The 14,157-nt window shown below is 42.5% G+C and overlaps 1 protein-coding gene across 7 annotated transcripts in view; it reads right to left on the reverse strand.

Annotated features, from left to right (window-relative positions):
• Positions 1–14,157, reverse strand: part of mpp2b (MAGUK p55 scaffold protein 2b) — an 81,603-nt gene that overhangs the window by 35,090 nt on the left and 32,356 nt on the right. Inside the window, exon 1 of one of the 7 annotated variants that reach the window (XM_079801314.1) lies at positions 12,655–13,155. The exons of 5 other annotated variants lie outside the window; for them this stretch is intronic. In XM_079801314.1, coding sequence (XP_079657440.1) covers positions 12,655–12,727 — 73 coding nt within the window. In that variant the 5' untranslated portion in view covers positions 12,728–13,155. Of the gene's footprint in view, positions 1–12,654; positions 13,156–14,157 lie in introns of those variants that run through there. One more of the 7 variants, XM_079801312.1, reaches the window with a different exon arrangement.

Below are 14,157 nucleotides of genomic sequence, written 5' to 3' on the forward strand. Positions count from 1 at the left end.
TTTGCATTTGAGTATATTCTTGTATCCTTTCCCTAATAAATAAAGTACTCTACTAAGTATGCTAAAGTGTACTTCTTTTTCACAGAAAAATGAGTAGTGTTTGGAACAGAGTTTGAGATCTGGGATCTAATGGGAGTTATGTGAGGAAAAATCCAAAACAGCTAAGGGAGTTTATAAAACTCTACACCACTCATTTCTCTTTTAGTTTATTTTGTTGTTGTTGATGTCGTCCGTGCGCAAAGAGGATCAGGTCGCATACTTCTGAGAGAGTCCTGCGCCAGCCAAACAACAACCTAATGTGTATGCTAACTGATAGCCCACTCCAGGAATTATAGACCTCTTTGCTATAATTAATACCACGAGAGGCTCTGTAATATCTCTATGGAAACTCGTCCTACTGGTGTGTCTCTGAACAGAAGGGTCAAGCTCATTACTAGCTTTGGTTCGACATCCTGCCGAGACTTAGTGACATTTAAGCTGAAAGGACACACTAAAGAAATGCACACATTTATTGAGTCTGAGCCCTGAGACCTTTAAGCTATGATTGATTAAAATTCCAACACATGTTTTATGGAGAGGAGCAGTATGGACTGTATATGTGAATAACTTTTACAAATTTACCTGAAGGAAATGCCTTGATGTTCAACAAGAATGTGTCACTGTATACTGTCACATTATGTCTTTCTCACACTGCAGCACAGGTTAGATTCAGGTCACAGATGTCTGTAATGCTTATCTATATGTAAGAGATGCTGTTTATTTTCACAGCTCAGGACTAGTGCTGAGTGTTTGGATTCTGACTAATTTCCATTCCACCACTCCTTCAGAAACGGAGAAAGCATGTAGTATTCAGTAATTTACTGGAACTATTCTAACCTCCCCTTACACACATACTACTTGAAGCCTGGCTGACAAAACAAATTAGGTTAGAATTTGGCATATTGATATTGATATTCGTATTGCTGTCATGCTCATTTTCTCACGTGGAGCTCAAACTTGAACTAATTTCCGAGCATAAACACATGGCAAATTAGCTCATATATAAGTAACCAAACATAGTTTTTCATAATTAGAGATGGTTATGTAGCTAAAATAAATTCAACCATTCTTTACCTTCGTAGACTCCAGTCCGAAATACATTGTTGCTAATTTGATTGCTTAATTAAAGAAGTAAAATAAAGTATAGAAAAGTATTTTAAACTATGGCTTGCTATTCAAACTATTTATTATATATTATACTATATACTATAACTATCTGTTATATAAATTATAAATATATATTGCCAAAAGTTTTGGGACGCCTGCCTTTACATGCACATTAACTTTTTTTGAGTTGGCCCACCCTTTACCTAACAGCTTCAACAACTCTTCTGTGAAGGCTGTCCACAAGGTTTAGGAGTGTGTTTATAGGAATTTTTAACCTTTCTTCTAGAAGCGCATTTGTTCTATCGGGTTGAGGTAAGGACTGTGCAGGCCAGTCAAGTTCCTCCACACCAAACTCGTTCATCCATGTCTTTATGGACCTTGCTTTGTGCACTGGCGCGTAGCCATCCCCAAACTGTTCCCACAAAGTTGGGAGCATGAAACTGTCCAAAATGTCTTGGTATGCTGAAGCATTAAGGGTTCCTTTCACTGGAACTAAGGGGCCAAGCCCAAACCCTGAAAAACAACCTCACACCATAACCCCCCCCCCCCCCCTCCACCAAACTTTACACTTGGCAAAATGCAGTCAGGCAAGTACCGTTCTCCTGGCAACCGGCAAACCCAGACACATCCATCGGATTGCCAGACAGAGAAGCTTGATTCATCACTCCAGAGAACACGTCTCCACTTCTCTAGAGTCCAGTGACGCCGTATGCACAGGTGATGTAAGGCTTGGATGCAGCTGCTCAACCATGGAAACCCATTCCATGAAGCTCTCTACGCACTGTTATTGAGCCAATCTGAAGGCCACACAAAGTTTGGAGGTCTGTAGCTATTGACTCTGCAGAAAGTTGGTGACTTCTGCACACTCAGCATGCGCTGACCCTGCTCTGTGATTTGACGTGGCCTAACATTTCGTGGCTGAGGCCGTGGAATATTTAGTAGTGAGGAAATTTCACAAATGGACTTATTGCACAGGTGGCAACCTATCACGGTACCACGCTTGAATTCACTGAGCTCCTGAGAGCGACCCATTCTTTCACAAATGTTTGTAGAAGCGTCTGCATGCCTAGGTGCTTGATTTTATACACCTGTGGCCATGGAAGTGATTCGAACACCTGAATTCAATGAATATATATATAATAACAGTTCATTTCACTAAATTATCATTTATTATTATATAAGACATACGGTTGTAATAAACAGTACCTACCTACATATATTTTTTATGGTATCCACTGAGAAATTTTTGTATATAAAAATGAAGTCACTTAAACCTCCAGCTCATTTCTGCAAGTGATCTATTAAATGCAATCTGTTCTTTCCCTAGAGCCCAAATTATTACTCACATTTATTCCTGTTCTAATTTTTTTGCATAAAAATGCCCAAACTTAATTTCTAATTACACACTGTATTTCCAAACCCCTCATGGGTTTAAATGGATCTTCTTCAAATCTTCTGGGCTTTAATCTTGATAATTTCTTAGCTTTAATGGTTCTTGTCATGGACTATGCTCCATTCAGCTTAAACACTCTCAATAAACTCCAGGACACAGGTGCTTCATTTCCATAAAGTTTACTGGGATTATTGTAAAACTGTAATACAATACAAATAAGATGTATTAATATTAAATCCAAGTGCAAAGACAGAGAAAAACAGAGAAAACAGCACGGATTATCTACACAGCGGTGATCTATATGATAAACGCAATCGTGCTAGTAAACAATAGGCAGTAATAAACATGAAGCTCATTTAGCCATCTCAATAATCTTACAAAAGATGAAAATAGGCACTATCCTAATATTACACAACAAGAAATACTCACAGACGTTGCTTTAGCAAAAAGGGGAAAGGAAAAAGCGATCGCCTGAGAAACGGATAACTGGAAGAGCTCACACACACAGCGGCAGCTGATTACCGCACGGGAATCTACTTCCTGATTCCTCACATGCACTGGTATTACGTTACTATAGTTACAAAGATAAACAGATCGCGCAGTACAGCTGAAACAAATAAAAATATATTTTTTTTCCTTAAGCGGCATGACACTCCCCGCTTGGGGTCTTTAAAGAGCCCACATTAATTAACGGACTCAGTCTTTGGAGAAAAAAGCAAAACCACTTCTGTAACAGGCCGAGAAAAAGCTTTCCTGATTCCATCCTTGACAATTTCCAATTGAACTTTCCGAACCAATCCATCTTCTCCTGGAAAGGTTTTTGTGATGATGCCTTCAGGCCATTGATTTCTCTTAGCTTGATTGTCTTTCAAGAGGACAATGTCTCCTTCTTGGAGATTCGGCCTCTTTCCTTGCCACTTGTGCCGAAGCTGTAATGTTTTGAGGTATTCATGTTTCCACCTGTTCCAAAACATGTCTGCTAGGCCCTGAACTCGCTTCCACTCTTCTCTAATAAGACGTGCTTCCTCAAAGCTACCTAATGGAGGAGGAGGAGGTGCAGAACCTGTCTTGAGGGTCAGAAGCATCGCTGGAGTGAGGATGAGAAGCGATTCCGGATCCGATGAAATTGGGATGAGTGGTCTGGCATTCATTATTGCAGTTACTTCGGCCATGAAGGTGGTCAGGACTTCATGTGAAAGATGAGACCTTCTCTGCTCAAGCAACATGCAATCCAAAATTCGGCGGGCGATGCCAATCATTCGTTCCCACGCACCGCCCATATGAGATGCGTGGGGTGGGTTGAAAACCCAGGTGCAGCTCTGAGTGTCCAGATACTCTTTTACTCTTTTGAAACCTGGATTCGACTGGTCCATCTCCAGTTCACGAGAAGCACCGATGAAGTTAGTTCCGCAGTCGGAACGGATCTGCTTCGCAGGGCCTCTGATTGCAAAGAACCTTCTCAAGGCGTTGATAAAACTGCTGGTACTCATGGCCTCAATCACCTCAATGTGAACTGCTCTCGAACACATACAAGAGAACATCACAGCCCATCGTTTAGAGTTGGAGACTCCTCCTCTTGTACGGCGTGAGACAATTTCCCAGGGTCCAAAGACGTCGACACCTACATAGGTAAAAGGAGGTGCTACTTGTAATCGTTCTGCTGGCAGAGCAGCCATCTGCTGATGTTCCATTTTTCCCCTCAGCCTTCTACAAGTTACGCATCTGTGAAGCAAACTGCTGATGCAGCGTTTAGCTCCCACCAGCCAGAATCCAGCCGCTCGAATGGCACCTTCAGTCAGATGTCTTCCTTGGTGTTTCACTGCTTCGTGATAGTGAGACACAAGCAGGGTTGCTAGATGATGCCGGCCAGGAACGATGATGGGATGAACCTCGTTCATGCTCAGATCTGACAGCTCAATCCGACCTCCTACTCTAAGAAGATGATCTTGGTCCATGATGGGGTGCAATTTCCACAGGCTGCTGCTCGGTGGAATGTTGGATCCTGAGTTTATACACTTAATTTCCTCTGAATAGCACTCATTCTGGACACTCTTCACGATACACACTTTGGCTCTCAACAACTCTTCCTCTGTAGGTCGACAGACATGCCACCCTTGACATTCATCCTTGGTAGAGTGGACAAAAGTACGAGCCACGTGGATGAGGTGAGCTATGGCTGTGAGGAGAGTGCTGAACTTAGAGAAGCGTTCAAAGCGTAGTGGATGTATCACATCCCTGGTAACATGAGCGAAACTTGCCACCACCTGAGGACGCACTTCAGAGTCGGTGTCAGGGTCAATAAGGTCATAAGTCTCTTGAAGCTGAGGTGAATGCGAAGATACATCATGAAGAAAGGCTGGCCCTTTGAGCCAAGTTGTGCTGCTAAGCAAGTCTGAAGTCACAGTTCTTGACCCAATGTCAGCTGGGTTGAGGTGTGTTGGAATGTACTTCCACAGGCCGAAACATGGTGATTGACGGATTCTTTGGATCCTGTTATGTACGTAGACATAGAATCTCCTTGACTGGTTCTGGATGTATCCCAATACGACCTTGCTATCTGTGTAGTAGGTGATGTTGTCGAACGTCGTGTCCATCTCTGAAACTACCATCTCAGCAATCTCGATGGCGAGTACAGCCGCACAAAGTTCAAGTCTTGGAATAGTTAAATCAGGCTGAGGCGCCAACTTCGCCTTCCCGAAGACAAAGCCAATATCAGTCTGTTCTTGGTGACTTGTAACCTTGATGTAGGCTACGGCTGCTATTGCCTTGACCGATGCATCTGCGAAGATAAAGAGTTCTCTTCTTAGAGCACCTGCGGTGGAGAAGGATGTATAAGGGCGTGGTATCTGGAGTCCCTCCAGGTCTCGGAGTGACCGTTTCCATCTAGTCCATTCGGTCTCCATGTCTTTGGGAAGAGGTGTGTCCCAATCCTCTGCTTGCTTAGTCAGTTCTCTGAGTATCAGTCTTCCATGAACCGTGATGGGTGCAAGGAATCCTAGAGGATCGTAGAGGCTGTTTACGGTCGAAAGTACTCCTCTGCGGGTGAATGGCTTCTGATCATCTTCGATTTGAAACATGAAGGTGTCTGTGCGCATGTTCCAGAACAATCCAAGGCTTCGTTGTATTGGCAGATCATCAACAAAGAGATCTAGGCTGTTGACGTCCTTGATGCGATCTTCAATTGGAAACGCTTCGATGACTGCCGGTCGATTTGAAGCAATTTTGTGTAGCCTGAGGTTAGAAGCTGCAAGCATCTTCTGTGCTCGCCCGAGGACGCTGATGGCCTCTTCCTCTGTGCTGAAGGACTTCAAAGCATCGTCAACATAGAACTCGCGGTCGATGAATTTTCTTGCATCGCTACCATAGTCCGCTTCAGCTTCCTTAGCTGCCCGTCGCAGACCGTACACTGCAACGGCAGGCGAGGGACTATTCCCAAAAAGGTGAACCCGCATTCTGTAGTCCACAATGTCGGAGTTAGGGTCGTTGTTCCGGTACCACAGGAAGCGGAGAAAATCACGGTGGTCTTCCTTGACGAGAAAGCAGTGGAACATGTGCTCGATGTCGGCAGTGATTGCCACCCGTTCCTTCCTAAACCTCATAAGAACACCTAACAGGCTATTATTAAGGTCGGGACCAGTGAGCAAGATATCGTTGAGCGACACTCCTTCATATGATGCGCTGCTGTCGAAGACCACACGAATCCTATCTGGTTTCTTTGGATGATACACACCGAATAGGGGCAGGTACCAACACTCTTGTCCAGGTTGCACTGGCGGGGCAACTTCAGCGTGTGCCTTCTTGAACATCTTCTCCATAAACTCTAGGAAATCGGCTTTCATCTGTGGTCGTTTTTCCAATGAGCGCCGGAGCGAGACAAGACGGTCGAAAACCTGCTTCCTGTTGTTGGGAAGTCGCTGCCTAGGCAACCGGAAGGGTAAAGGTGCAACCCAACTTTTGGAGCTGTCCCGATAGCACTCAGCTTCCATTATCTTCAGAAACTCTAGATCCTCCATGGATGGAGCGAGTCTATGGTCGTCGGGAGAACGAACGAAGACAGTCTGCCCTAAGCAGTCTCCACTGAGCGTCATTGAACCATGGTTGGAGGTTGGTGCTGAATGATGCTGAGGTCTAGACGCTTGACCAAATACCTCTTTCACTCTGATCTGGTTGTTGCATGGTTGAAGATAACTCATACGACCGTTCTCTAAAAAGGTTGTTTTGTAGCTTCTCACCTCTTGTGTTCTGTGAGCACCTCCAAGGCACACATCACCGACGACAACCCATCCTAGATCAAGCCTTTGCGCAAACGGTGCATCTCCTGGGCCACTTATCTGTTCTCGGACCTTGTGTGCTTGTAAGATGTCTCTGCCCAGTAAGAGGAGAATTTTGGCATTAGGATCTAAAGACGGAATCTTGTCAGCGATGCACTTCAAGTGGGCATGATGGTAGGCTGCTTCCGGCGTAGGAATCTCGGAGCGAACGTTAGGGATTTGATTGCACTCCAGGAGTGTAGGCAAGTGAATGCTTATTTTCTTGTCCACCGACTCCACAGTGTAACCACTGGCTCTCCTCCCCGCCATCTCTGAACACCCCGCACAGGTTTTGAGGGTATATGAGTAAGAACTTCCAGAAATTTTAAAAACCTCAAAGAACTCTGACCGCGCCATGGAGCGATTGCTCTGTTCGTCTAGTATGGCGTACATTCTCTTGGACTCCTTCCTGCAGCCGTTGGGGAACACACTGACAAGACAGATTTTAGCACATGTTCTGGCACTCAATCCTTCACCACATACTTGAGTGCACGTCGACTTGACCTCCTGGACGTCTGCTTTGTCCTCCTCCCCGCCATCTTCTGAAGTGAAAGTGGACGACTTAGATTTCCAGGTAGGTGGGTAGGGGTGAAGGGCTGTCACATGAGCCGCACTCCCACACTCTGTACATTTTATCTCAGCGTTGCAATTCTTTGCGAGATGGTCTGTGGAGGAGCAACAGCGAAAGCAAATGTAATGCTCTTTCAAAAGCTGTTTGCGATCATTTATGCTCTTCTCACGAAAGCCTCTGCATTTCCTCAGAGGGTGGGGCTTTCTATGCAGAGGGCACCGTTTGTTAGGATCAATACGTTCCGTACTTTCTCTAAACTCTGCATTAGCAGTTCCTGAGACCTGCGTTTTGTGAACGTATACAGATGTCTTAGTAGGTTTCTCCCACTTACTTTTCTTCTCTGCTGGAGCCTGCGTGAAGAAGTTAAAACTTGGGTCAGTGCGAGCCCTTGCCTCCGTGGCGATGAAGTCTACCAAAACGGAGAAAGGTGGAAAGCTAACAAAATGTTCCTGTTTGTATCTTGTGCCAAGGTAAAGCCACTTTTCTTGCATGTTGTATGGAAGTTTCTCGATAATAGGCTTAATACCTCTGGAGGTATCCAAGTACGACAAGCCTGCAAGGTAGCCGTCTTCTTTGGCCGCTTGTAGCTCCGACAACAGGTCGGCTAGATCCCTGAGTCTTTGTGGATCCTTCGTTGTAACCTTCGGAAAGTTTTCTAGCTTGTTGAACAAAGCCTGTTCGACGGCCTCTGGTGAGCCATATATTTCGTCGAGGCGTTCCCATGCCATGCGCAATCCAATTGCTGAATCCTTAATGTTGACTGTTTTAATTCTTCTTACTTGTTCTGTCGACTCTTTTCCTAGATACTTGGTGAGGAGGTCGAGTTCTCCTGCAGCAGACAGGTCTAGATCGGCGATAGCGTTCAGGAACGATGTTTTCCAGGCCCAATAGTTCATTGGCTGGTCATCATATGCAGTTAGACCTGAAGTCACCAGGCTGCTACGAGCTAGGTACTTGATGAGATCCCCAGTGGACGTGGGATGGTCATAGCTAGCTCCGTAAGATGTCCTGTGAGCATCCATGCGTGCAGGAGGTGAGGGATCTGCTTTGACATTCTGTTGCGAACGATTCCCACCATGCTGATGAACTGGGAAGGAGTTAAGCACTTGATTGAAGCTTTTTGGAGGCGGCGCTCCACTGGTCTGAGGAGCTTGATGAACTTGCTGTGGCATAATGTCTGCGGAAGCAGCAGCTTGATTTTGACTCGCACTGAGTGGATGAGGCGTTGAGAAGATAGCATCATTAGGTTGAGAATGTGATAAATGCGGTGTTGGCGAAGCATAATCACTACCTTTTCTGACTGATAGACCTCTGCTGCATAAGCTGGCTTGTACCGACACATAAGCGGCGACTCGCTGGTCTTTGACCGATTGAGGAACCTGGCTGCCAGCCTTACTGCATATTTCAAAGCCCATGTCTTGTAGACCAGCCACAAGGGCATTCACCTCTGCTATGGCGGCATCCTTTTCTTTCTCATCATTCAATGCATCAAGATTAGCTTGAACACGAGCTTGCTCTACTTTAAGTTCGATTTCCTTCTGCGTGTGCGCTGCTCTAGCTTGCGCTGCTTCAGCCTTCGCCTTTGCCATGGCAACGGCCATACTAATCTTTGAGCTGGACGATGTACCAGATGAACGACTGCTTCTTGAACGCACAGTCTCAGATTGGATATCTTCGTTCCCTTTTCTACTGTTGCTGTGTTGTGACATTGTGACTCAAAGAGTTGTCAATAACAGGAGAAGAAAGCTATTGAGTAGCTGACAGGGCGCTGTAGCTTTACCCACTTATCTCTTGGTATTGAGTTGCTCCGTAAGATGGCGATCCTAGTGTCCTTTGTTAGCTGCGTCGTCGTCTTTTTACTGTCATGGACTATGCTCCATTCAGCTTAAACACTCTCAATAAACTCCAGGACACAGGTGCTTCATTTCCATAAAGTTTACTGGGATTATTGTAAAACTGTAATACAATACAAATAAGATGTATTAATATTAAATCCAAGTGCAAAGACAGAGAAAAACAGAGAAAACAGCACGGATTATCTACACAGCGGTGATCTATATGATAAACGCAATCGTGCTAGTAAACAATAGGCAGTAATAAACATGAAGCTCATTTAGCCATCTCAATAATCTTACAAAAGATGAAAATAGGCACTATCCTAATATTACACAACAAGAAATACTCACAGACGTTGCTTTAGCAAAAAGGGGAAAGGAAAAAGCGATCGCCTGAGAAACGGATAACTGGAAGAGCTCACACACACAGCGGCAGCTGATTACCGCACGGGAATCTACTTCCTGATTCCTCACATGCACTGGTATTACGTTACTATAGTTACAAAGATAAACAGATCGCGCAGTACAGCTGAAACAAATAAAAATATATTTTTTTTCCTTAAGCGGCATGACAGTTCTTGTCTTATCTTTTACTAATTATCTTATCTTGGTTTTTGGGCAGTTGGTACTGTACACATTCATAACAGTGGCTATACTTTAAAAAGAAAAGAAGAAAAAAAGAACAACTCTTACAATTGCATGTAGTATGAGTAGTATGAGTGTAAGGGGAGGTTGGAATAGTTCCAGGAAATTACTGAATACTACATGCTTAAAAGACCCCAAAAAATGTATTTACTAATACTAAAAGACTCAAAGTCCATTTTACTCTTTTAAGAACCCTCAAAAAATTATAACTGGCAAAATATCTACTGTAACACAGTGAAAATATTTCAGTCCCACTTTATATTAAAGTGATAGTTCACCCAAAAATGAAAATTAGCCCATAATTTACTCACCCTCAAGTCATCCTAGGTGTATATGACATTCTTCTTTCAGACGAATAAAATCGGAGTTATATTACAAAAGTCCAGGCTAATCCAAGCATTAGAATTGGATTTATAGTTGCTCTGTTTTTGAAGTCCATAAAAAGTGCATCAGCCCATCAAATAACTGCTCCACGCGGCTCTGGGGTGTTAATAAAGGCCTTCTGAAGCGAATCGATGCGTTTGTGTAAGAAAAATATCCATATTTAAAAGTTTATAAAATAATTTTGTAATATAATTCAGATTTTATTCGTCTGAAAGAAGAATGTCATATACACCTAGGATGACTTGAGGGTGAGTAAATTATGGGCTAATTTTCATTTTTGGGTGAACTATCCCTTTAAGTGTATTTAACTACTGTAGTAACATTTAAATTTAACATTTTACATTGCGCTTATTGTGTACATACATGTTTTTACATTGTACTCATTTAAATATAACTGCATGTAACAAATGTAACTACATCTGTAATTGGTTGTTGTGTATTTACATCTATAAATACACTGTTGACCCTTCCCTAAACCTTTAACCCACCCTTAGTTTTATTGACTTAATTAAATTGTCTTGATAACTGGGCAGTGGATTTCTTGTTCCCAGCATGCTTTGCATAGGATTCGATAAGGAGAATAAATGTTGAAATTTGGGGGGGGGGGGGTTTAGTTAAGGGAAAGAACTTTTAGTGTTTAATGCTGTTATGTTTGATATTTAAAAGAGTTTCTGTTATGTTGAAGTTTTGGTTAGTTTCATTCGAAGTTGTCAGAAATGCAGACTCTTGTGGGGTTTTTTTTGGGGTTGTTGAGCCAACACATATTTTTTTAGCATGTACCAAATGTATATCTGATCAATCACAGTTTGTTCTGCATCATGTTTGTGAAAATAGTGTTGATGTCCCTATGATAAAAGACTGGCGTGCATTAAATTATTAATTCAAGAACGTAGTGCAAGTTTACTGCAATAATGGCGGTGCAAACTTCACGTTTAGTTAATCCAGTATAAGTATAATTGTCACGGTTGTAAACATGAAGGCTTTCTTTTTCTATGAGGGGGTTTGCCGTCACAACAGGTTTGTTTCCAGGCGGACCGTTAAAGAACGTGAAACACATCATCTGCCGGAAATCCTGTAGAATTCAACTAATCAGATGACGGCTTTGAAACTCCTGAAGTGTTTCCCATTTTGTGTTTTCCTTATGCATCATAAGTTCAGCCAACAGTCCGTGGGTGTGACGTCTGAGGATGAGTTCACACTAACAGTGGTTAGGTGACCACTGCATGAATCAAACTCACATTTCTGACAAGGTTTAACATATAGCATTATGCTATTATATTCCTGCATGTGTGAAATCACATATCACCCTCCAGAAAAACTGATCAAATCTCCTTCGCTCCATCTGCGACCACACTATTAGTGAATCATTGAGTTCCTAGACGCAGTCTGTCATTATTCCATAATTCCCCCTACTGATTTCTTAACAGTTTGACACATCACACCTAGAATATTAAAAGGCTCACCTTGTTGGTCTTTCATAAATTTTGATAGGAAATATCAGCCCTGCTATGCATGCAATATACACAGCCGGCCTACAGGTGCGTAAGCACGTGATTGAATGTAATCATGCATAATTCAAAAGGCAGATTGAATATTTATGAAGCCGATGCTGCTTATTGTGTTCAGGAAGGACACGTTGTCGATATGTTGTCAACCATCTCAAGTGTCACGGGAATAGGGTTTAATTTAGAATAAAAAGTTGACAGTCTAATAATACTGCTTTATATCCAAGGAAACTGTATGAGAAAACTGCATGCGAAAAGATGCAATGGAATGTATTCCACTTGTAAATGACTGTATCTGAACCTCAGAGAAAGGGAGTAGAGAGAGAGAGAGAGGAAATCAGGAAATAAAGGACTCAGACTCATTCTCTCCAGGCAGCTGTAACAAACACAGGATGTGCTCTCATGCTCAAAGCTAATTGGACACTGGTTTGTCACTTCTCTTTCAATGCACCCCTCCCTGTCTCTCCTCTCCACATGCACACACACACTTTCTGTGCTACAGAGGGATGAATGTTGGTGAGATTTTCTATGAAGGAAAATATAATCACTATCATCGCAATTATGAACAGATGTTTATTATCCGGCATTATGATTATAATGCACAAATAATGGCAAACGATATGCATTCATTAAACGTACTTCTTTATTTTAACACCAGCAGTAGTATGGCTTGGTCATGTTATCAACTACAATGAGAATATGACAACTCTTGATGCCAACATTTCTTAGGCAATTCATCCATCCTTATAGTTGCATACAGTTACAGTATAACGGCAAAACCCCAATAAAAGCTGAAGTCACATATTTCTCCAGAGACACCACAGCATGCTTTTAAAGAGCTGATCTTATGCTCTCTGTGTCTTACCTCCTGGACCCTCTAAAGATCTGATCGATCCAATCTCCTCCAGGGACAATCTGTTATAGAGACTCCCAGCCATAGTTCAGTCTCTCTCAAACCTCTTTTCCTGCTTTTAATTCACATGCGAGCCTTCCCTATTTTCTGTTCCTTCACTTCTTTCACCTCCTTGACGTCAGCATCATTTACCAGAAAGCCCCCCACCTCTCATTCTTTCTCTTGCTTTTCCCTTCCTAGATATTCAATTTCCCTCCCTGTCTGGTAACACCTCAGGCTTCCTTCCTTGTTTGTCTTCTCTCTTCATCCTCCCTCCCTGAAAAAGGTAGTTTGAGGCAGCACTGGGTGTCAAACAACTGGGTGTCTTTGCATTCTGCCTCCGAATTTGCTTCTATCTGACTCTAACAGCACTGTTTCCAAATACACAGGTTGCCAGAAATTTTCAGCCTCCTCCCCATCACTTTCCCTCAGCCACTGAAGACTGTGTCGGTCTCAATGCCCAATAGACCCACTGAGAAAGCTCGAAACTAAACGCAGAGACCTAATAAGAGGAGACAATGCAGAAGAGGGAAAGACAGAATATAGAAAAACCGAGGAGGAAGACAAATGGCTAATTCTCTGTAGGGACGGAGACTCACTTAAGAGATCTCTATAAAAGCTAATTTCTTTAAATGTTTCTCCTATTAAAATGACATTAAGTGTAAATGGAGACTTTTATTTAAGTCTCTTAGATCTCAGATGCTGTAGAGCGATTGCAGATGCAATCTCAAACCCTGCCAAGATGTGTCAGAGATCTCAAAATTAACTTTTCATGATGAGCTATCCACACTGAAAAACAATTACAATTTACTCAAATTACTCAAACAAGTGTTTTCATTCAGATGTTTCAAGAACATTTTACAGACAATATGTAGTAAAATACTAATAACTAAGTGAAAGTGCCACTATTTTTCTTTTTTAAAGGTTCCTAGTTTTATTTTGGAGGTCTCCTACAATAGGTTTGCATGCATTCAAGGTAAAAAAAGAAAAGTTTTTTAATTTCTCATAATATACATGACATCATCTCTTTACTCACAGTGTCTGAAATGGTTTGATAAAGCTTCTCTAAACCCCTCCTTTCTGAGAGCCTACTCTGCTCTGATTGGTCAGATGGCCTACTGTTGTGATTGGTCTACTGCTTGCAGCAAGTTTCGGAAACACAATGGCCATTATTAGGGGTGTGACGAGCTTTCTCGCGATATCGCCATGAAGGAGCATGAGGTGAAATTAACAGAATTTACTTTTTAATTGCATTTTGTAATTGCATTTAAATCAGTTGGATAAGTACTGACATTACATTCATTACAAGATGGATAGTTAAAACATTTCAAAATGCACCTGCAGACTATTTTTCCAGTCTTGAATTTTTTCATTGAGGTTTTCCGAAAAATACTGTGCAAAAATCTTGTATCGTCTCGTTCTCATGAACCCGATCTCGTGTCTCATCTCATCTTGTGAGCTTGTCTCGTCACACCC

This window comes from Gobio gobio (assembly GCF_949357685.1).
Source record: "Gobio gobio genome assembly, chromosome: 20".
NCBI lineage: Eukaryota > Metazoa > Chordata > Actinopteri > Cypriniformes > Gobionidae > Gobio > Gobio gobio.